Source organism: Schistocerca cancellata, chromosome 6, assembly GCF_023864275.1.
Source record: "Schistocerca cancellata isolate TAMUIC-IGC-003103 chromosome 6, iqSchCanc2.1, whole genome shotgun sequence".
Taxonomy (NCBI): Eukaryota; Metazoa; Arthropoda; class Insecta; order Orthoptera; family Acrididae; genus Schistocerca; species Schistocerca cancellata.
The window spans coordinates 574,558,639-574,584,256 of NC_064631.1; the positions used below are offsets into that span (position 1 = coordinate 574,558,639).

Sequence of the window (25,618 nt, forward strand, 5' to 3'; positions counted from 1 at the left end):
CTTCTCAATATAAATCATCTGTAACATACACCTACCTTCCAAAATGTTCAGCTGATGGTTGTTAAAATTCCACACAGTTCAATGACTAACAGTAAAAGTGCATATTACAATCTATGGTTACCCTCCTGTATGCAAGTGCATGTGTTCCAGGGATTACTGTACACCACACACAAACTGTCTGCTGTCAGTGTCACATAAGCTGACAGAGAGAAGTTATCTTATGATACTATAGACAGTTAAACGTTGTCCAGTACTCCCAATTTTTTGAGTTGCTGCCATCCTCAAATGTTTCACCATATCAAGAAAACAGCAATCATCAAGATGCAAATGTGAGACTTTGTACACTGGAAACTGTTTATACTCCAAATAAGATTGTATAAGTTATCTAAAATTAACATGAAATGAAACTATACAACAACTCAACATTCTTTAAACATTCAATGGTAATTTGAGGATCATAGTACCCAACAGTGGGTGTTTTCCCATCCCCAGCCCAACATTATAAGAAGTATTAAATAACATTACTTGTAAAGTAGGTTTGTCCCCCCTCAGTTTTGTTCATTCCTCTGACTGCCATTGGGAGCACAATAATTGCAGTTTACCGACTTGTCTCAGTGATGTGTACTTTGCTTGTTAATTCCTCTTTGTTTAAAATATTCAAATTACAAAACCCATTAAGTACCAAAGACTAGTATCTCACCTTTTTTGATAGAAGAATGTCTTTCCATCATCTTCAAAGTTATTTTCCTTGTTTGTAGGGACACCACCTAATTCCCTCCAATTTGAAGGAACAGGTATAAAATGGACATTGGCTTTGCATTTCACAGTTGAGATGTGGGTATTTTCACATTCATCAACAACAAAGAGCTCCAGAGGATCAGCAGTCTCTCCAAGAACTGTGTCTGTTCCACGGCTTTGCCACAAAACAAAAATAGATATTTTTAAGTATGTTACAACTGAGAATAATACAGCAGTATTACATTTATTTTAAAAGCTCAGTCAAATATTATTCACACAAATATCTATCAAAATAGAGCAATGAGTTATCTCTTTCAGAATGCACAGAGTGAGAACAGAGTATGCTAACATGCATAAAAGAACTAGCACAATTATTACTCACAATTTAGTTAATAATCCAAGCTGTGAAATGTTACACGACTGACTACACACGCACGCACGCACGCACACACGCACATATGCACACACGCGCGCACGCGCACGCACACACACACACACACACACACACACACACACACACACACACACACACACACACACACACACACACACACGACAGTGGATGCTACTAGTGCGTGTTAAGTTGAGAATTTGGGTTGGACATAAAGCATATCCAGCTGGCCAAGACGTTTACGGCAACCACTTGCATTATATGGAAGATCCGAGTTCTAGTCCCGGAGCAGCACAAATTTACAACTTTCACCATCAAATTACTTCGATGCCCGATTGCAGCTCGAGTCAATCACTCCTTTGAAGTAAGTACAGTTGCCAAGTGAAAAGAAGATTTGAGCTTTGATCTATTTTCTGCTTTTCCTACTATTTCTCAGAACTAAATACCAACGCTTTTAACAACTGTAATGATCTCCACTTCCTATTTTCCATGTTCCTATGTTTGTATTTAATGCCCACTTTTGTTTACACTTAACTGAGAACTGGGTATTTTTTCTGGTATTTCACAACCTTGTACGTTCTTCAAATACATAGTTACGACTCTGGCCCTACCAGTGTGAACTCCAACACTAAGGCCAGATCCTCAAAATGATAAAAACAAAAAAAACTTGGAATGTATCTTTCTTGTTTTGTTTGAGGTGACCACATACCTTTCAGTTGTGGGAACAAATGACCTGCTGCATGCCAGTTGGCAGTGACACTCTCCCCAGCACCTAGTTCACGAGTTATTGTTCTTTGGATTATTTAAATGATGAATATTACATACATGTGTGTATATACTTACGAATTAGAGCAACTGGTGTAACTTGCAAACTATTTAACTGTCAATTTTTGTGTAATGCTGTGAGCTGACAGAGAAGGTTTTCATCAAAGATGAGTATTTAGCTGTCAGAAATAATCAAATATCTGTGAAATAATGTTTACAATTATGTAAGGTATTCGCCACACTGATAATGTAGAAACAACACTGCTACTGCCATAATGTTTAAAATTGCACCTGAATTTTATGGCATATGGTTTCTAAGACAAATGCTTATGGAAACACGCTAGTCCACTGCACAGTGCCTCGGTGCTGCGACATTTTCTACCACAATGCCGCCTAATCGGTGCAGACCACGTTTCTTACTGCGCTGCCACACTGTTATGCTAGTGCAATGCGCATGTTTGTTTGACCCGCACACATAAACACTATTTTGCAAACGATTTTGAGGAAATTCATTAATTAAGTTGGTAATTTGACTTCTTATATTCTCACATTAATATCTGACAATGGACTAGTTATTAGTCATAGTTAATATGAAGTTAAAGATTTAACTGGCCCACTCGCCAAGTTTGCATGTTTCTAAAGTGATAGTTACTTTTAAATCTGAAAGCAGAGTCATATCTATTTCCAATCTAGACTAAGTATAATTTATAATTTAAATAGTTGAGATGTGTCACACCATACCACATCAGTTGCACTCTAGGCCACAGACAATTGTGTCTTCAGCAGTATATACTTGTATGACAGGTATTCATTCTGTCTTCTTGTCTGCAGTGTGAAAGCTTTGTTCACAAAACAATATCTAACATTTGTTAGCTGGTAGTAACACCTAACAAATATTTAAAGAAAGAGTAGGAACAGATGTATTCAATAATGTCCAATACATGCACTATCAGTCTGAATGGGAAAAGCAATGATAAACACGGAAGACTTCATTTACTTTATTGACATTGTTTTCATAAGATCAATTCAGTTTTCAATGAAGTGATAGAACAGAAATGTAAGTTGACGTAATATAATGGCCAGTTATTTTTCGGAGGCTGTCAATTCATTATAATTCCCATTTCACTGTGTTTAACTAGTTTCTAAATCAAAGTAGAACGGTCAAAGGGCATTCTAAAATGAAAATAAAACTTTTTCCATCTAGGTAAAACTTTGCCACGAACTTACGTTTTCAACACTAATATCTTTCCAAATTTATATCGCAAACGCCAACTTCTTTTTCTGAAAAGTGTTCAACATTAACTGATAGCCTAAAGCTTGTCAATACCATTTCTGATCTGAGCCCGAAATATCTCCTATATAATGAGTCTCTCCATCTTTCTCTTTCTTTATTTTCTAGTATAGTTCATAATATTAATTCATTTGTACCAGCAGCAATTCATTACTACTACAATTTTCCCCTAAAATCATGGTCTTGTGTCAGTGGACAGCAGGGGTTTCGAAAGGTTTGTTAGTTTTCAGATATCACTCTCTGTCTTATGGGTGTTCGTCACTGTGTTCATAATCACCCACTATCACATTCTTATGAGTCACTGTGACAAATAGGCCTTATAGGGGATGGGGCATTGTGGTATTTTACAATTTTTCTTTTGTTTTCAAGGTTACTCCACCTATATTTGTGAGACAAAAATACCACACACTGTTGTATGAACTGCTGGTTCTCTCCAAACCATGGAAATAGGAAAAGATGGACTGTCATGTGATCCCTTGGTTCTTTCAAAATCAAGGAAATAGGAAAGAATGGGAGACACGTTTCTTTTACCCAGCTTGTCAGTAGTGTAACACATGTATGTTGGTAGTCAATCTTATTATGGTCACTGATTTTATTCCCAAAATAAAGTTTGTAACACTTCTTAACAACTGGATTAGGCATTTGTCTAAAAGTTAACTCTTCAGAGACACGTGTACAAGGTATTTGAGCACAACTTATCAGTTGTGTTGTTAAACATCCTTCACAGTCTGGGGATGTATTTCTGAACTGAGAGTCCCGCATGAGAATTTATAACTTCTGCAAAATATTTAAGTGAGCGAAGGGCAGTGTTTTCACAGATTTTGATAAATATGGAATAATACATCACAAGAAAACTGAGTTTAGTAAATATTTCGCTACGCCATGCATAAGTATTCAAACTCTAGTATCATCGTGACAAAATTCATCCCCCAAGATATGGCATCAGAGAGGCGAACGCTTAAATACATTCAAACATAAACACACACTTTTTTGGTTAAATATTTATTTAGATGCAGAGATTAAACCAATGTAAATTTTAGTTACAGTGCTTTTATTTTGGAAATGGCACAGCCCAGTAAAGTTCAGCAGTACCAATAAGTGTGAAGTACGAGGTGCATTCAAGTTCTAAGGCCTCCGATTTTTTTTCTCCGGACTGGAAATAGATAGAAACATGCGCATTGTTTTAAAATGAGGCCGCGTTCATTGTCAATACGTCCCAGAGATGGCAGCACTGTACGGCAGATGGAATTTTACCGCCAGCGGCGAGAATGAGAACTGTTTTAAATACTTAAAATGGCGACGTTTTCCTTACTTGAACAGCGTACAACCATTCGTTTTCTGAATTTGCGTGGTGTGAAACCAATTGAAATTCATCGACAGTTGAAGGAGACATGTGGTGATGGAGTTATGGATGTGTCGAAAGTGCATTCGTGGGTGCGACAGTTTAATGACGGCAGAACATCGTGTGACAACAAACCGAAATTAACCTCGGGCTCACACAAGCCGGTCTGACGACACGATCGAGAAAGTGGAGAGAACTGTTTTGGGGGATCGCCAAATGACTGTTGAACAGATCGCCTCCAGAGTTGGCATTTCTGTGGGTTCTGTGCACACAATCCTGCATGACGACCTGAAAATGCGAAAAGTGTCATCCAGGTGGGTGCCACGAATGCTGACGGACGACCATACGGCTGCCCGTGTGGCATGTTGCCAAGCAATGTTGACGCGCAACAACAGCACGAATGGGACTTTCTTTTCGTCGGTTGTGACAATGGATGAGACGTGGATGCCATTTTTCAATACAGAAACAAAGTGCCAGTCAGCTCAATGGAAGCACACAGACTCACCGCCACCAAAAAAACCGCCAGTGCTGAAAAAATGATGGTGTCCATGTTCTGGGACAGCAAGGGCGTAATCCTTACCCATTGCGTTCCAAAGGGCACTACGGTAACAGGTGCATCCTACGAAAATGTTTTGAAGAACAAATTCCTTCCTGCACTGCAACAAAAACGTCCGGGAAGGGCTGTGCGTGTGCTGTTTCACCAAGACAACGCACCCGCACATCGAGCTAACGTTACGCAACAGTTTCTTCGTGATAACAACTTTGAAGTGATTCCTCATGCTCCCTACTCACCTGACCTGGCTCCTAGTGACTTTTGGCTTTTTCCAACAATGAAACACACTCTCCATGGCCGCACATTCACCAGCCGTGCTGCTGTTGCCTCAGCGATTTTCCAGTGGTCAAAACAGACTCCTAAAGAAGCCTTAGCCGCTGCCATGGAATCATGGCGTTAGCGTTGTGAAAAATGTGTACGTCTGCAGGGCGATTACGTCGAGAAGTAACGCCAGTTTCATCGATTTCAGGTGAGTAGTTAATTAGAAAAAAAATCGGAGGCCTTAGAACTTGAATGCACCTCGTAATGCACCAGTAGTTTTGAAAAAGATTACAAACTTTAAACGTGAATTTATGTGAATTAGGACTGAAATTAGAAAAACTTGTTTTATATGGAATTAATCAGGGTCTTAGAATGCTTCCAGGAAGGGGCAAAATGACAGCTGCAGCTAATGAAAATTGAGGCAGCTGAGGAGCAGGAGCAAGCTGGAGTGCAGAGACTTTCATCGTGGAAACCCAAGAGTGACACTTGGCCTCTACATGCCCTGGTTGGATCTGTTAAAGACGATTTACAACTGAAGAAAGCAGGTGTCTACAAAATTCCCTGTGAATGTGGCTCTGCATATATTGGCCAGACGACAAGAACTGTCCACGAACGATGTACAGAACATGGAAGATACACCTGTCTGCGGCAACCGTCAAAATCGGCAGTAGCAGAGCACTGTATTTCATTGGGACATTCAATGGAATACAATGGAACACAAATTTTAGCTCTGATTTCCGGATTTTGGGATTCCATAATCAAGGAATCAGTGGAAATACGTCTTGCCGATAATCTTATAAATCGTGACAACGGCTTTCAGCTGGATAAAAATTGGAATCCTGTTATTAAAATTATACAATCACATCAGAATCGACAGCGTCATTCGATACTCAATGACTAAATTATCTTTTATTTTCACCACCGATGGCAGCACGTACAACTCGGCTATGCCGCGCATGTCAACACCTGATGCATGCGCTGTAGGATGCCAGTACATTTCGCATGCGCGAGATTCGGCATAAATACCGCGACTGCACCTGGGCTCTTCAGTAGTTGTGTACTCACCTGACGATGGCCGGACGTCTCTGGGCCGAAATATCATGGCAGAATGTCGACAGGATCCGGCTGCATACCCGGAAATTATTAGAAGAAGAAATATGCCGGGAAAATTTCAGAAGTTACAAATATATTATTATATTTCTTTCTTGTCTCAGACATTATGTCTGGTTGAAAATGGAAAGTGACTCGGACCTTGATCAAGCGTGACTTCCTTTTAACTGTACGGTATATGTTACATTGCATTTAGGAACTTTCGGGTAATTGAACATGTATCAATAATTACGGATTTCTGTAGTTGTATATATACGTTTGGATGTAGCTGTATTGCGTTGATGTACTGGTGAATATAGTGTGGTATGATTCCTGCAGTTGATAGTGTAATTGGTACAACGTCAACTTTATCCTGATGCCACATGTCCTTGACTTCCTCAGCCAGTTGGATGTATTTTTCAATTTTTTCTCCTGTTTTCTTTTGTATATTTGTTGTATTGGGTATGGATATTTTGATTAGTTGCATTAATTTCTTCTTTTTATTGGTGAGTATGATGTCAGGTTTGTTATGTGGTGTTGTTTTATCTGTTATAATGGTTCTGTTCCAGTATAATTTGTATTCATCATTCTCCAGTACATTTTGTGGTGCATACTTGTATGTGGGAATTTGTTGTTTTATTAGTTTATATTGTATGGCAAGTTGTTGATGTATTATTTTTGCTACATTGTCATGTCTTCTGGGGCATTCTGTATTTGCTAGTAATGTACATCCGCTTGTGATGTGATCTACTGTTTCTATTTGTTGTTTGCAAAGTCTACATTTATCTGTTGTGGTATTGGGATCTTTAATAATATGCTTGCTGTAATATCTGGTGTTTATTGTTTGATCCTGTATTGCAATCATGAATCCTTCCGTCTCACTGTATATATTGCCTTTTCTTAGCCATGTGTTGGATGTGTCTTGATCGATGTGTGGCTGTGTTAGATGATATGGGTGCTTGCCATGTAGTGTTTTCTTTTTCCAATTTACTTTCTCCGTATCTGTTGATGTTATGTGATCTAAAGGGTTGTAGAAGTGGTTATGAAATTGCAATGGTGTAGCCGATGTATTTATATGAGTGATTGCTTTGTGTATTTTGCTAGTTTCTGCTCGTTCTATAAAGAATTTTCTTAAATTGTCTACCTGACCATAATGTAGGTTTTTTATGTCGATATTATTATTATTATTATTATTATTATTATTATTATTATTATGCAGTAGCTCATTTGCTATAATACCACTTCTAATTTAAATGTCATTTTCTTCTTTTGTGTTCTCTGTTTTGTTTGTAATACATATGCACCTGAGAAATTCACATTTGCGATAAATGTGATTCTGCCTCAAAATGCAAATGCATGTAGCCAAAGCTATTTCACAGCAAACTGTACCCAGATGAATTATTTTTTCAGATACAGTTCATAAAAGCCTTATTTTCTTCACATAAATATAAAAAAAAATATTGAGCAGTTTTCGTTAACTGGCACTGCATAACATCTGGCGAAGCCCAATGAACTAATTTGTAAAATCACGAGCACATATACGCACAAATGAAATGACTTAGCATGCTCGTAAGTTATCCTCTGGTTCCAGATCAAACAGTAGGTGGCTGAAAGGTCTCTGAAAGACACATGCTGTATATAGTAACACATGATTCAGCTGTGGGACATGTATGTCTGTCTGCTAGCTCATACTGTTATTGTTTGAAATTGCAGACACTGTGACATGGTTATTTTAGTGACAGATGCTTTGAACTATGGCTACATAAGATACCAGTAGAGATCAGGCCACAACTATCTCATGTGCCTTGTGTTGGGTGTAACTTATTATTTTCTTACCTTATTTTGATATGTGAAAAGAAATTAATGCTGGTCCACCACAGTGCTCAAGTACAACTCTCATGACACCAGAAAGGATTGGCGATCCATGTGCCAAGCTTCCACAGAAACCCCAACTCTTGAAAAGATTACACAAGAAACTCTTGACTCTGGATTAAATTGGTTTGCAGCCACTAAACTTGTTTTAAACCCAAAAGCTTATATTAAGACTGTCTAAGAATGTAGACAATAAATGTGCCAACCTCTTAGGATACATATTGATGCCAAACTCAATTGGAAAGAACATGTTAACCATGTCTGAAAAAGATTTCAGGAGTGTTCTACCTCATGTGGGAGCAGAGATATAGTCAGCAATAATTATCTCCGTATGACATATTTCATGACTCTTTCAGTCACATATATCATATGGCCTACTCATATGGGGACATTCTCTTCACATCGGAACTTTTTTTAAAAAAAGACTGTGCAATATGCCAGTCTGGTCCTAAAGAGTACTGCCCCCCCTCTTTTTACCAGGCTTAGGATACTAACAGTGGTGAATCTGTATATCTATGAGCCTGCACTCTTTGTCAAGAACAACATTAAAGAATGCAGGGAAACAATTCACGAACACGACAGCAGAAATAAGGCAAACACTGATATCCCAAGGAACAGGGAATAAAAAGAGAAAACTCCCACAAAGTGAATGCCCTCAAAATTTTTAACAAATTTTCTCTCCCTGCTCGATACTTGTCATTTACAAAATGTGACTGGCTAACAAAAGATCACTGTTACAATATAAAAGAGGTCTATGACATGAACAATGCTGACATTCATACCTAAGATAACTATATATAAGATACTTAATTTGTACATATAATATGAATATTAAACAATGGAAAATCCAGGATGAAATGTAAAACTATTATGAAAAGGAAAGTTGCTACTGGGGAGAGAGAGTGCTAATATGGTGGGGGTGATGGGCAGTAAAGTGTTGCACATTAGACAGTGGGCAGGGGAGACGTGGGGGAGGGGCGAGGGGGGGGGGAGTAGTGGAAAAGAAGTAAAAAGACTGGGTGTGATGGTGGAATGGGAACATGGAACAGGCTGGATAGGTGAGGACTAGACTAACAAAGGTTGAAGACAGGAGGATTACGAAAATGTAGTACGTATTGCAGGGAAAGTTTCGACCTGCAGAGTTCAGAAAAGCTGGTGTTGGTGGGAAGGATCCATATGGCACAGGCTGAGAAGAAGTCACTGAAATGAAGGATGTCACGTTTGGCAGCATGTTGAGCAACAGGGTGGTCCACTTGTTTCTTGGCCACAGTTTATTGGTGGCCGTTCATGGGGACAGACAGCTTGTTGGTTGTCATGCCTACATAGAATGCAGCACAGTGGTTGCAGCTTAGCTTGTAGATCACATGACTGTGGTTTCACTGGTACCCCCCCCCCTTTGATGAGATAGGTGATGTTCGTGACTGTACTGGAGTAGGTAGTGGTGGGAGGATGTATGGGACAGGTCCTGCATCTAGGTCTATTACAGGGGAATGAGCCATGAGGTAAGGGGTCGGGAAGCGGGATTGTGTAAGGATGGACAAGTATATTGTGTAGATTCGGTGGACAGCAGAATACCACCACGGGAGGTGTGGAAAGGATAGTGGGCATGACATTTCTCATTTCAGGGCACAACGAGAGGTAGTCGAAACCCAGGTGGAGAATGTAATTCAGTTGCTCCACTCCTGGGTGGTACTGAGTTATGAGGGGAGCGCTCCTCTGTGGCCGGATGGTGAGACTTTGGCAGGTGGTGAAAGACTGGAAAGATTAGGCACGGAAGATTTGTTTTTGTACAAGGATGGGAGGATAATTACTGTCTGTGAAGGCTTCAGTGAAGCCCTCGGTATATTTTGAGAGGGACTGCTCGTCACTGCCGATGCAACAACTAGACTGTGCGGAAGGGACTTCTTGGTATGGAAAGGGTGGCAGCTGTCGAAGTGGATGTATTGCTGGTGGTTAGTAGGTTTGATGTGGACGTAGGTAATGATGTAACCATCTTTGAGGTGGAGGTCAACATCTAGGAAGGTAGCTTGTTGGATTGAATAGGACCAGGTGAAGCAAATGGGGAAGAAGTTTTTGAGGTTCTGGAAGAGTGTGGATAGGGTGTCCTCACCATCTAACCATATCGCAAAGACATCATCAATGAATCTGAACCAAGCAAGAGGTTGAGGATTCTGGGCTTTTAGGAAGGATTCCTCTAGGCGGCCCATGAATAGGTTGGCATAGGATGGTGCCATGTGGGTGCCCATAGCAGTACACCGGATTTGTTTGTAGGTAATGCCTTCAAAGGAGAAGTAATTGTGGGTGAGGATATAGTTGATAACGGTGACTACGAAGGAGGTTGTTAGTTTGGAATCCGTCGGGCATTGGGAAAGGTAGTGTCCAATAGCGGTCAGGCCATGGACGTTAGGAATGTTAGTGTAATGGGAGGTGGCTTCAATAGTGATGGGCAGGGTACTGTGTGGTAAAGTAGCAGGAACTGTGGAGAGTCGGTGGAGGAAATGGTTGGTATCTCTTATATAGGAGGGTACGTTCTGGGTAATAGGTTGAAGCTGTTGGTCTATGAGAGCAGAGATTCTCTCAGTGGGGGCACAGTAACTGGCCACAATGGGGAGCCATGGATGCTTAGGTTTATAGACTTTAGGAAACATGTAGAAGGTAGGACAGCAGGAAGTGGTAGGGGTAAGTAGAGAGATGGACTTCGGGGAGAGGTTCTCGAATGGGCCTAAGAATTTGAGTGGTGTTTGGAGATCCTGCTGCATTTCCGGAATAGTGTCACTGTGGCAAGGTTTGTAGGTGGAAGTATCTGAAAGTTGGCGGAGTCCTTCTGCCAGGTATTCTGTGCGATTCAAAACATCATTGGCAGAGTCTTTGTCCGCAGGTGGGATTATAAGGTTGCATGTGCTATCAATTGCCTGAGACTGCAGTCGTGTGTGTGTGTGTGTGTGTGTGTGTGTGTGTGTGTGTGTGTGTGTGTGTGTGTGTGTGTGTTGACTAAGGCCTTAATGGCCGAACTTTATTCTGACAGTCTTTATGTTGTGCCTATCTGCAACTCAGCATCTCCACTACATGGTGAGTAGCAACTTTCCTTTTAATAATATTGTGTATTAATTTTAATACTTTGATAGTGAAAGTAACTTCCTATCACTACAAAAGCATATTCCACTGCATGTGGTGAGTGGCAATTAAAATCTGAATCGGAAAAGGCTAAGTGAAGGACATTGGGCTTGTACCCCACACTGTTCCTCGTATATAGGGCACACGAATCTCTCATCTGTTTATGTTCACAGCCAGCTGCTACACTGTAGTGTCCACACTACTGCGACCCTGACGAGATACTTCCTGTAAGGAGCAGATAGAGTTATTTTCACTTTTACTTCCACTATCAGCACATTGCAGTTCCATCCATAGTGCTGTCAACTGTGGGTCACATGACCCATGAAAGGGTTCTGCAATATACTAATTAGGGTTTATATGCTACAGATTTGGTATCAGTGTTCGATGTGGTTATCAAACTGTGTGAGGAAAAGGAAGATAATCCCAAGAAAAACCTTAAATCAGAGACATTCTTTCACCGACAAGAAAATACTGCTGCTCCTCAACAGAAACAATCATTTGCTGTAAGCTTAAATAGAACCAAAAGCAGAATACATCAATAACTCCGTTCAAAAGGCTTTTATTATGAAGAATAAATAATTTTTATTCTTTTTTTATCATTATTTTATCTCGAACAACACTTATTTTCTTTTCATGACCTTTTTCCGCAGTCAATTTTGTCTTCAGGCAAGTAGCATGGCAAACTTGTAAATCTATACATATAACAATTTACAAAAATAGATGCTACATTTTCGGGTCCTTAGTAGATGCACTAAGATATATGAAATTTCCCATTTCTTATTCCAGTTGTACTTTTCTAAACTTTTTATTCAGAGTATAGCTTACAGACTACTGATGACAACACTGTTGATAGTTCATGAAGAAACATTTTCTTTAAAGAAAAGTTCAAAATTTGATATTGAGTATCTACATGTACTTCAAAATTTGACCTCACTAATGAACAGTTATAGGAGTAACATACCTTATTTATAAGGACTCTCTCCCGTCTTTCTAAAGAATCTTTTCTGACAACTGTGAGATTCCTACAGTATCTTTATTCAAAATTATTTGTTCCTAGAGCAAAGTTACAGGATTTTTGCTGAACTGAATTCTGGATTTTTCCCACAAGTACTAGAGTTAGGAAATTTCCTCTACCCTCATTATCTGTAAATGAGCAACGGTGTCTGTAATTATTATTATTATTATTATGAATATGATGCCGCACCATTTCCATTAATGCTATATTCTGTTTTAGTGCAAATATTTGTTTGATATTGTATTATGACACCCTTATGTCACAGAAAGTATGGCATGAAGCTACCAACACCCCACAGACTGCTCAGGCAAGACTCAGAATCTGACACAACTTAATAATGGATAACATCGCTACTGAAAAATTTCGCAGAATTTGAATCAGTGTGAATTTACGACCCACTCAATACAGACAATGTATGGCAACCCATAATTAAAATAAATTCTCATCTGTAACAGTTGAAAATCACTTTGTAGAACTTTAAATAGAAGGAAACCCATATCTAAGTTTTTAGTAATTGGCGACTCCAAGGTGTGCTGTGTGCACAACAACCATATATGTTAAATTAAACTGAAGGTCAGTGTTGGCCGTAATATTGACGGTTTATTGATAGCAAAATCTATTTTCAATCACACAGTGATTATCTTCAGTGCTGGAAGTTAAAAATTTCACATTGCGATCAGTGAATAAAAACAAAAAACCACAAATACATCTGAGTATAAACCAACAGTTGGTTTATACTCAGGTGTATTTGTGGTTTTCCGAGTATAAACCAACAGTTGGTTTATACTCAGGTGTATTTGTGGTTTTTTGTTTTTATTCACTGATCGCTATGTGAAATTTTTAACTTCCAGCACTGAAGATGATCACTATGTGATTGAAAATCTATTTTGCTATCAATAAACCATCAATATTACGGCCAACGCTGACCTTCAGTATAATTTAAAGTTCTTAGTGTTCGCCATCTGGAACCCTCTCGCTAGAGTGTTTAAATCTTAAATCACTTCAAAAATTCAATTTTATAGTCATATAGCCATAATTCTTACAATTCCAAAAACATACAGTTTTTGATAATAACATGTTAGTTTACTAAAGATTTCAATTAGAATATTTGAATTATCAGAGATTTCTTGGCGAGCTGTGAAAATCCCAGTGTACGTTCGAACTTCTTTTCCACAAAATAGAACCACTATTTGTACCAATTAAAGACTATTCACCTAATTATTAATGAAAACTGTGCCCATGCTTATTATGTTTTTCCTTTTGTTCCTTTATGACAAGCCATATACAGTCATCACCTAGCATTCAAAGAGCAAAGCTACTACCTCAATCAGACTGCATCCAGTAGTTACTGTGTAAGCTAACATGTCAGAATGTCACTTCGGAGTTTAGTCAGAATGATTATTACAGTTAGAAGTGCAGTATTCAACCGCTTGTTTATTTGTTATTGTCACTTGTTAATTCTTGTCAGGCTGCTGTCAAGTGTTGTGGTACCTTATGTTACTATCCGCAGGCTGATCATGCGTTAGTACCAATAAATGTGAAGGGTATGAAAAGTAAACCTGACAGTGTTGTGTTAATGTTCAAAGCCCAAATAACCATTGGGAGTGTAAAAATAGTAAAAGTTATGAGGCATGCTTAACATATTTTGTAGTAAATTGTGACCAACAATTCCGCATTCTATAAAATTTGGCGGTGAAGTTTTTTCACAAAAACATTCCGTTACTGCAGTGTACGTGTTTTATTAGTTCTACATTTTCACTTTTTCTTCCACTCGCCAACTTGTTTCTTCACAGTCAAGCGTTTGAAATTTTACCATTGCTATATAAACTTCATTCTTATGAATTCAACTGCTATGTTGTAATACTATGTTTTGGGCATATTATTACTGTCAAATTTTGTTCCATTTAGTTTCCTCATTCAATAGTAGAATATATATTGTGAACATCTGTAGCACATTAGCACTGTTTTTGACACTGTTACATGATATCCCAGCTCTTTCATTATTTATACAAACAATTTCTTGGGTATTGTATCTTTAGATCTAAAAGGAAACTTTCAATTCTTGTAGCATAATAGATTCTGAAATTAAAATATTATTTGTGAGGCTAGTTAAAGTTAGTAGATTAGTGTTCAGATAAACACTGCACCAGTCAGAACACAGTCCCACTGTGAGTGCTTTTCTCAGGGCAAAGAAGGATGAGTTAGTTGCTGTCCATACGTAGCAGGAAATTACTGTTGGTGCTGCCAAGCAACCGGAAGCTGCTTCATAGGCTGTATGGGAGTCAGATATCAGAAATACCAGAGGTAATGTACATACCATATTTAACCGTCTTCTCTGCCACAGGTATGGAATCTATCACCACTTGTCCACTTTACTGTGAATGGCATGTTAGTGGTAGGTCTAGGGTCCTTGTACAGTGCAGACAGGGACCAGGTAGAACTCAGTGCAATACCCAACCTCACCCCCCCCCCCTTCCCCTCCAACAGAATGAAAGACGCATGTCATCTGGTGTCCATTATCACACTTTGATCATTCCATGAACAGGCACAGTGTGTTCAGAAAGCCACCCTCACAAACAGAATCTCAACAAAGTTTGAAATGAGCAGCACTGTCTCCAAAATTGATTGGTCGCTGTGGTTCTGAGCCGAGCTGAACCAGAGATTCTGAAGGTTCTGTGACAACCTATGCTATGACATCCTGGACTTGCACCGTAAGGTTGAAAATCGTAACGTTCTCTTAAATGGTCACGTGTGCACTACATATCAGAGGCTGCTACCCAGGTAGATGACAGTGTGCAGTACACACAATGGATGTTTAACTTACATGACACTCCATCCATTTCAGTTAATGATAGCTGTACGAGATACTGAAGAATTAGGGTAACACTGAAAGAAATGGCGACCACAGACGAATCAGTTCTAGTACTTGTGATCAATTGCTGAAGCATTTGCAATAAAATTCCAGAGTTTAAAGGGCTCCTGAAAGCCAGTGGAGCTCATATAATACCAGGTGCAAAAAACAGATCAATATCCGAAATCGACAACAGTGAAATTTTTGAGGTGAATCTAAGTGCATATCAAAAGGATGGGCTAACAGGAAATGGAAGAGGGGTATTTGTTGCAGCAGACAAGAAACTTAATCCACCAAGCTAGAAATTAAAGGGACTGAGAGATTGGGCAAGACGCAGTATCTAAGGTGAACATGAACTTTTAATTCATGTTGTCCTATCGCTCACCAGACATAACTGAAAACTTTAGAGAAACCCCCATTTCGCTAACAGGTCTACACATGTTCCCAATCATATTGTCATTACTGGAGAAGACTTAAGTCAACGAACAATCGAAAGGGATGGCTACAGTTTTGTAAGTGGTGGACAAGACAAGGCATCCAGAAAAATAATTCTAAATGCTTCCTCGGAAAACTGAAAACAAATAGCTCAAAACCCACTCATAATGGAAATATATTTCACTAATTACCACAAATAGATTTGATTTCTGTGAGGACATCCACAGTGAAACTGGTATCACTGACCATGAGGCAGTTTTAACAACAATGATTACTGAAGTACAAAGGTTAACTAAAACAAATACAAGATTTACATTTTCTGTAAACTAAATAAGAGAGGCAGTAGTGCTGTATCTTGAAGAGGAACTCAAGACACTTACCCTGGGCAGATGCATGTAGATTAACTAAAAGCTCAAGCTTAAGAGACCAGCTGACCATATGCTGGACAGATATGTATATAATAGTACAGTTCATGGTGGAACTCTGTGACTGTAGCAAGGATACATATAAAGCAACACAGGCTAATGGGCAACTTCTCACAAAACTTAAAGGAATTCTGGTGAATGTGAAAGCTGTCAATGATACCAAAGTCAGACAATACAGAACTAAACTGAGGGTAGCAAAACGAAAGAAAAAATGGTTAACTCTATTCGTGTTTCTTACGGAATGTAAGGAAGTGCTGCCCCGGTTTACTTCTCACATCACTGCTAGCTGCGCGATCTAGGTGTTAGTATTGATGGTGCTGAGAATTACAAAAAAAGCTTCAGGATCCAATGGAATTCTAAATGGAATTTGCAGGTGAGTTAGCCTCCCTCTTCCTTTTCATCCCGTTCAGTAAGTCTCCCCTGACCTGGCATCTGTGCGAATTTTACGAACTCTCTGATTTCCTAAACCTCACCAGTCCTTTTCCTTCACCCCTCTTCCTCCTCTTCAACCCTTCTGCCACAAGAAGAAACCACTAGCTCCAAAAGTTTGCAAATTTCTCTACCTTTATGTGTGTTCTCCTGCCATCACTTAGTGAGTAGACTTCTTTTATCCATCCAGTTACATTAAAATCTGTGACTTGATTGATTTATGTTTTGTAAGTAGGGACAATACTACAGGTTATACTGGATGGAGAGTAATCAACAACAGTAATATGACTTCAGGTGTGCCCACAGGACCCTTGTTGTTCATAATATATATCACCTGGTAGACATTATTAATAGGAATCTCAAGAATTTTTGCAGATGACAGTTATAATCTATATTACTAAATGGCTAAAACTGTTACCCGATTCCCAGTTGCTGGTGGCCTATGTAACAGTTTCCAGGGGCAACAAAAATTTGGTTTCCAGTACTTCATATAATTACTAGTAGAATTTAAAAATTTGATATGCTGCCATAATCTACTTATTAAGAGGTATTATCTTACATTAAACCTAACACACTAGTACAAGAATTTACGTTAGAAATTGTGTATATGTCTTGAGGCGGTGTATCTCATGATAGCTGTATTACCCAGACTACATACAAAGAGTTTGAGAATGAGAGCACGTAGTGACTTTCCACAAATTCTAATGTAGTTACAAACCATTTCAAAACCTTTCCTTGTTCACACAATAATGAAAGGAAAAAAGTATATTTTTTACTAAATTTTTGTTGTTTGTGGAGTAAAACTTCAGCATCAGTTATGACGTTTTAATTTATTACTTCTTTACTACTAAAATCTCATCACAACATTTTGTAGACCGTATTCATGTATACCACTGAATGTACATGCAAAATTGATCACTGTACAACAGTATTCAGGAAATATGACGTTTTAAGCTTTGAGATGCACGAAAAACTACTTCTTAAAACTAAGCATAAATAATCGAGACTATATTTAACCAGTGAATAATCTGAAAGTAATAAAACTGAAGTAATTTTCAACCATAAATGATTTGTGCGCTTAATGTCGAGCTTAACACATTAACCCATTTTTAGAGCCATCAGAGTTCTGAAGATATTTTACACACGAGAGTTTGATTTTTTAAGAATTGTGGGTGGGTTAAGAACTATCTGAAAAGGTTGCTCAAATATACAGTCAAATTCTGTTAAGATTTCAAAATGGTGCAAAGACTGACATCTTTTTTTTAAAATGTTAAGTAATGTAAAATTGTTGGAAGGCATACTACATCCCCTCCTGGCAGCTCCTGCAACCGAAGTGATAGCAGATGTATTGGCTTGCCTTTCCTCTGGACACTATCATTTAGGTCGAGAGGCAGACCGTGATGCATGTGTTCATATTTATCGCCCAGGCCTGTAGCATCCTGGAGAGAATACTTCAGAAACGTCTAAAGACATAAGAACAACACGGGAAGAGGCAGTGACTGGTTATAAGCTCTGTCTGACTGGCATAACACTTGAGTGCCAGGGGCCACTTCCAATGGTGGGAGAGACCATTGCATCTCATTGGACAGCTACCGCCCATCTCAAGCTGGGCAGCCTCCCAGGCAATAAGGTGCTGATCCACCACTACCCACATGCTTCATAGGGCGTGTGGAGCTTGGAAGTGATCTTGAGCAAGTGGGTAGATAAGAACACCTACGAGAAACAAAAATGAAACAATAAAGAAACCACCATTTTGTATTGCCTCCTGGAATTTTAGGACCACGTGTCCAAGATACACTGACGATAACCAAAAGGTTGATTTCATTTTTAAGACTGCAGTTATTGATACGGAGCTCCATTGCTTGAATTTGGACATTGTGGGAGCTCTATTAGAGAAGCTAATGGCATGTTCTTCTGGCAGGGGAAGTCACAAGATGAGCCAAGACTTCAAAGTGTAGGATTCGCGGTTAAAAACACCCTCCTGAACAGTATTGTGCCACCACCTGGTGGAACAGAATGGATTCTTACTTTAGAAGTATGCTCTTCAAGTAAAACTATCAACATCTTTAATGTGTACGCTTCCACCTTATATCCAGCGTAGAAAAGAAGGATCTGTTTTATGGTTTACTCAGCGAGAGAATAGCCAAAGTGCCTGGCTCAGAGTCATTATATATTCTAGGCGAATTTAATGCTCGAGTTGAGTCAGATAATGAAAGGTGGCTGACTTGCCTGGGTCATCATGGATTGGGAAAAAATAAATGATAATGGCCAGAGACTGCTAGAAGTGTGCTGCTTTAACTGTCTGTGCATCACAAACACATATTTCCAACTTAAAGATCAACAAAAGGTAACATGGAGACAACCCCACTCTCATCACTGGCAACAACTTTATTTTGTCATAGCTAGGCGTACAGACCTAAAAAATGTTCTACTGACCGAAGCTATCATAACGCTGACTGCAACACTGACCACGCTTTGGTGGCAAGCAAACTGAGGCTCACTCCTAAGAAATATCACCATGCTAAACAGAGAGGTCAACCGCAGATCAACACTTATCACGTTCATAGCTCGCAACGGAAACAAGAATTTGCCAGTAGTTTTTAAAGTGCTTTATCAAGAAATGCACAAAAGGAAATGCATATTGATAACAAATGGGCATAAATTTCTGACGCCACCTACGACAGAATTGGTCTATGAAATGAAAGAGAATAGAAACTAGGACTATTATGAGCAAAATTTGGAGGAGATGGAACCAGTCATTGAGGCAAAATGGAAAGCCCTGCTTGCTTATAAAAGAAACCCAAATGGAAGAATTTGGGACGACTGGTGAGAAGCAAAGAACAGGGCACAACAAACATCTAGGAGATGCACAAATAACTACTGGCAAAATTTATGTGCAGATATACAGAAAGCTGCCAATTCTGGGGACATTAAGGCACTGTAAGATGGTACTAAGAAAGCAGTTGGTCCAACTGTCAGAGAAACAGCTCCTCTGAAGACAAAGATGGAAGGAGTTATTACTGATGAAGACAAGCAGATTGAGTGCTGGGTTGAACACTAGCTCGAGCTGTATGCAGCTGAAAATCAAGTAAGCAAGGATGCACTTCATGCTATCAAACAAATGCCTGTTATGGAAGAGCTCGACGCAATGCCCACTATGGAAGAATTTCACAGAGCGATAGATTGCCTAGCTAATGGGAAGGCTCCAGGTGAAGATTGGATCCCTGCAGAGATTATTAAGTATGAAAAGCCTGTCCTTCTACAGGACCTACACTCTCTTCTCACAACCATCTGGGAAGGAGGCTACGTCTCACTAAGCATGGAAAGATTGTTACTTTGTATAAACAGAAAGGAGACATACAATTTCTGAGGCATTTCACTGTTGAGTACAGCTGGGAAGGTTTATGCAAGAGCCATCCTAACGCTATTGCAATTCCTAGCATCTAGAATCAACCCAGAATCTCAATGCAGCTTCAGACCTGGCCGATCAACCATGGACATGATTTTTTTCCTCAACGACAACTGCAAGAGAAGTGCCATGAGCAGCAGAGACCACTGTATATTGCTTTTGTTGACCTCTTCAAAGCACTTGATTTAGTGAGCAGAACTGGGCTCTGCAAGTTGCTGCAGAAGTTTGGACACCCACCTAAACTACTACGAATAACTGACTCTTTCCATGAAAAATTGCAAGTAACAGTCTGTTTCAATGGCAAAACATCGGAATCATTCCCTATAAATAGCAGTGTAAAGCAGGGGTGTGTGTTAGTTCCTACTCTGTTTGGTGTTTCTTTCCCGTTCTGCTGAGATTTTCTTTTGAAGACTGTGGGGAGGGAATGTATTTCAGGGTGTATACGTGGACGAGGAAAAAAAATTCCCGGATTTCCCGGTTGAAAATACACTTTCTCCCGGTTGAAAATACACTTTTTCCGTGTTAAATGACGGTACACTTTTCCTCGGCACTGTACAACTTATCAATCCTTAGAATGTTTATGGTTTTCTACACAGACATAGAATTTGCTGGTACTTTAGAAAACGAAACCCAAGGGGGAAAAAAACACGTTTTGGAAAGATCTTTGATGTGCAGCAACATGTACGCTGCATTTCTTCGTTTTACGGAAGTATAAATTCGAATTCCACCAAACACTGCATGTTACTTTCCGAAGCAATGAAATCAAGATTGCGACGCGCTTTTGTAAGCCAGTCATATCTCATGTCACGTGACCTCGGCAGCTGATGACAGCTCAGGACATGTAGTGTAGTCAACCAATAGCAAGGTCACTCTTCAGTAGCGCGAACACACAAAAAGAAAAGTTAATGGTTTAAATTAATACACATAGTTTTGCTAGAAGAAAAACAAAGCTTTCACAAATAATATTGGTCTCAAAGATTAATAAGCTGTAAGAGAAGCTAAGATTCCACATAAAATGCTGATCATCTTGCGCATGTTACACTTTAAGATACATCACACAAATGTGCCAGTAAAATTTTTAATAATGACGTAAATGTCTGATCTTCTAGGCTCGAAATTCTTCTAGATGGTCGTCCTCAAAGAGTTGATTTTTAAATGAGAGTCAAAGGCTCTGTGATTTAAGAAATACATCGTACATTCTTGCACATAGTTCATCTTGCGTAAAAGGAAATTCACTTTGAAAGTAACACTTTTCAAACCACCATTTGCAATATTTTCCCGTGACCTGTGAGAAATTGGTTCGTTTCAGCAGTTGCCAGAGAGCGCCAGATAACAGTCGTCACTGCGCCTACGCAGCTTCGATGACGCAAGAAGCCCGCATGTTCGTAGGTGTAAAATATTAAAAGATCTTGCATTATGTCATAAAAGAAACAAGACATCAAAGGATACTTCAGGAGCATCAGAATTTCGTGAACTATACTAAAATGCATAATTCGGCTTAAAAGTGCACAATCGTATGTCCAGATTCGGATGTAGATTTTCTTGAGTACCAGTACTGTATTATCTCGTGTTTGGTTCTTTATTGTGGCATAATGCCATATGAGCTAGAAGATGGAAAACGTGCACTTGAAATGCAGCGAACAGTTGAAACTAGCCAACAGTGTGAAATTAAACACTTCGTTTCAAATAAATAGACTGCCTCAGTGCAAAATATTAATAAAAGCCAAATCTCTTTAGCAAACCGACAAAAATAACTTCATTGTTCTGCAAGATGATTAATGCTTGACTGTCAGAAAGGTGGAAATAAAACCTGAAACTAACAACATATTTTAGCCTTTCGTAATTATGTGAACATATTTTAATTCATTAGGTAGCACCTGGCCACAGCAATCCATTTTGTTTTCATTTAATGTGAGAGCAATAAAGGAAGAGGAAACAACAAAATCACTAAACATAAACACAGGTCACGTGGAGACTACCCACCTCCCCACTAAAATTCAGACTGCTCTGTGCATCAGCCCTGGATCTACGATATTTCCGAACCAGAGCAATTTAGATAGTGGCGCCCAGCCACACATCTATAGCCAGAAGCGGGAGAAGGTACTACTCATAGGCGACTCAACTGCGCATGCGCAAGAGCCCGCCCGCAACTACTCAAATGAATCAAATGTAAACAGCTGTCATGTCACGCTCATCGGAGGCAATTTGTTCTTAGAAAGTGCTGCATATTCTTCTTAAAGCCTTGAGACACTTTGGTTGGCAGACGCTTGTATGTGCACTGTGTTTTGTTGTTGCGCATTTCCTTTGCAACTTAAGTTTTATTTTCGTTTTTTTTTTTTTTTTCTCTCGTTTATGTTTTTTGCTGCAGCATTATTCTGCAGAAGCAGGTTACAGTAATATCCTTCGTTAGAGTATTGGTTCTTATCAGTCAAAATCACAAAAATTTAATCTGGTAACTAAAACAAGGAAAAGTTCCCGGAATTCTAAAAGAATCCCGGGTTTTTCCCAGTTTTCTCCCGGACGAAAAAATTCCCGGGTTTTTCCCAGATGTCCCGGGTCGTATACACCCTGTATTTACATAAAAGGTCTGATGGAAATCTCTTCAACATTGCCCATTTCAAGGCCAAGACCAAAGTCAATACAAAATTTATTCGCGAGGTGTTATTTGAAGACGATGCAGCTCTGATAGCAAACTCAAACTCAGAGAATGAGCTGCAGTATCTAATCAACAAGTTATCACATGCATGTGGAAAATTTGTATTACCATCAGCCTCCAAAAGACTAAGATCATGGTGCAGGGAACCACCAACCTTCCATCCATCAGCATTGATGGCAATCCTCTCCAGGTAGTTGGGATCTACAATTTGTAGTAACTTGTCTGTTAACACTGAGATTACCAACAGAATTCCAAAAGCATCGGCTGTCATGAGTAGATTGAAGAAACAGAGTATGGAAGAATGGACTACTCACATTAAAAGTAAAGTGCAAGTGTATAACGCTTGTGTTGTCAGCACTCTTTTGTGTAGCTGTGAGACATGCACAACTCTTGCTAAACACGAATCCCGAGTGAACAGCTTCCATCTCTGTTGTCTCCGGAGGATCCTTCAGATCTCTTGAAAGGATAGAGTACAAAACAGCGAAGTATTATGGCTTGCAAGCACAACCAGCATTCATGCACTCCTGAGCATCTAAGGTGGCTGGGGCACATCAGGTGCATGAATCCTGAGCAAATACTGAAAAAAGTGCTGTAGAGAGAGAAATTCAGGAGGGTGTGAAGCCAGTAGGAAGACCGCACCTTCGCTTCAAGGATGTCTGGAAGAGAGGTCTGACCATGGCCAGCATCAATATAGGTCAGTGGGAAAATACAGCTGGTGACCATGTCAAGTGGCGACAAGCACTTGGCCGGATACTGGAAAAATGCAGTCAGTCTATAGAGGACTGCTTAACAGATCATTTGTGCATCCCATCTTACAACAGTGCTCAAGTGTGTGGGGCCCACACCTTGTATGTGTAGAGTGAATAGCAACATGAATTGTCACACATTTGTTTGACCCATGGGAGAGAGTCATGGACTAGTTGAAAATACTGAATTGGCATGCTATCAAAGATACATGCCAATTATCCTGTAAAAGCCTACTTAAAAAGTTTCAATAACCATTATTACATGAAGAATCTAGGGATATTCTTCAGCAATATTTGGCGAGTTGCTACCTTTACTCCATAAATAATTTATATTCCACCCAGAACTCTCCATTACCACATCTCAATATCGAATTAAAACTATGAAGGGAATGTGTTTAAAAATATTTGACTGTGCAAGCAAAACTCTTTTTTTTTTATGTGACAAACTTCAGCACACTGAGATATACAGAATACAGGGAATGTGTTGAAATATAATAAAGACAAAAAAATATACCACTTACAATAAAGCTGTTATATACGATCAATCATTAGGAATTCTGAGCATTTCACTTCATCCAAACTCACAAATAAGTAACACGCTCTTTAAGAAAGAGAATTCTTGGAAATAAATTACAGAATATGCTTAATAATTATAATAATAATAATAACAAAATGTTATAGACTTAAACTTACCAAAACCATGATGCATGGAACCATTTGCTGCCCTTTTCATCTTCCCACAAGTAGCTAATTTTGGCAATTAAAACTGGAGTTGCTGGCAATCCAGGATTGACAACAACATAGTCATTGATCTTTATTTCTTCACCATTAATTGAAAATGCACTGAAAAGAAATTCATTCATTACATGTTACAAAAATCTACACACACACACACACACACACACACACACACACACACACACACACACACACACACCCCACCGCCCCCCCCCCCCCCCCACACACACACACCTTAAATATGAACTGTATGCAAATGTATAAACTAATATGAAGAGTACCATATTTACTCGAATCTAAGACGCACTCGAATCTAAGCCGCACCTGAAAAATGAGACTCGAAATCAAGAAAAAAAATTTTCCCGAATCTAAGCCGCACCTGAAATTTGAGACTCGAAATTCAATGGGAGAGAAAAGTTTTAGGCCGCACCTCCAAATCGAAACAAAGTTGGTCCATTGTAATATGAGACACAATTTAGGTCGAATGAATGACGATACAGCTACAGTAGTTTGGTTCGAGTCGTAAGCTTAGCAGTTAAGCTTTACCAGGTAGCCATTGCTATGCGTCAGGCGCTCCGTCCGTATTTATACGGGTACCCTTCCTTTTTCACGTGCTTCGTCTGGTTTGAATCGATTGCTTATTTTGCTTTGATCTGATAAGTGCCGTTTTCTCTGTTATAGGTGTTTACGCCACTCAAAGTTGAAAATGCATCACTGTACTGTGTCATGCATTGTTTGTCGCATTCTGATAGTGCGTGTTTACGGCCTGTCGCCACTCGCGTCATGGCATGCTTTTGTGCGCGCTAGCGCCGCTTACGACTAAAAAGAGGCGAATCGTCTCATTAGCGAAGCAATGTCAAGTTGTTACTTACACTGCTGCTTTCTTTGAGAATGATCAACAAGAACCAAATAATAGGCTGCGTATGATAGAACACGTTCTGAACGAGAGTTAGGCGAAAATTTTTCTCCGTTTGAAAATCTTTGCGGCCGCTTCTTTAGTACATCAAATTCTGCACAGAAATTAGAGTCATCTTAGATTTAAAAATCTAGTCAGTTGCCGTGCTTCATTTCATAAGAATAATACGAATATCAACATGACACGATAAGTATATTCTTCCGCGTTTGCTGTTGTCTCACTCTAGTTTCGTAGTTTATTAGGAAGACAGGATTTAAATGAGATAGCAACAAACACGGAAGAATACATGGCAAAATGTTTATATTCGTATTATTCTTATGGTGAATGGTGAAGAGAATACTGCTTGTGATTCACATTTCATCAGGTTATTAATAGCAACCATTTCTTCTCACAGTTAGGAAAAAATTCAGAACGTAGAGTTGGCCATATTGAAAAACATCCCAGTCTTGCCAGTCGGATTTTCGTAGTACATTGAAATTCTACTACATTCGGAGATGAACAATACGGAATTTGTATTTACTTCGTTGGATAATGTATGAAAATGCAGTGATCTAAACTCGGGGCGGAGAAAAAAAAAGCTCG

At 39.2% G+C, this 25,618-nt stretch overlaps 1 protein-coding gene across 1 annotated transcript in view; it reads right to left on the minus strand.

Moving 5' to 3' along the window:
• The window catches only part of LOC126191247 (DNA (cytosine-5)-methyltransferase 1-like), a 253,242-nt gene that overhangs the window by 99,882 nt on the left and 127,742 nt on the right, over positions 1 to 25,618 (minus strand). The window contains exons 12-13 of the mRNA XM_049932057.1: positions 24,076 to 24,225; positions 701 to 913 (exon numbers count right to left, since the gene is read on the minus strand). Coding sequence (XP_049788014.1) covers positions 701 to 913; positions 24,076 to 24,225 — 363 coding nt within the window. The remainder of the gene's footprint in view (positions 1 to 700; positions 914 to 24,075; positions 24,226 to 25,618) is intronic.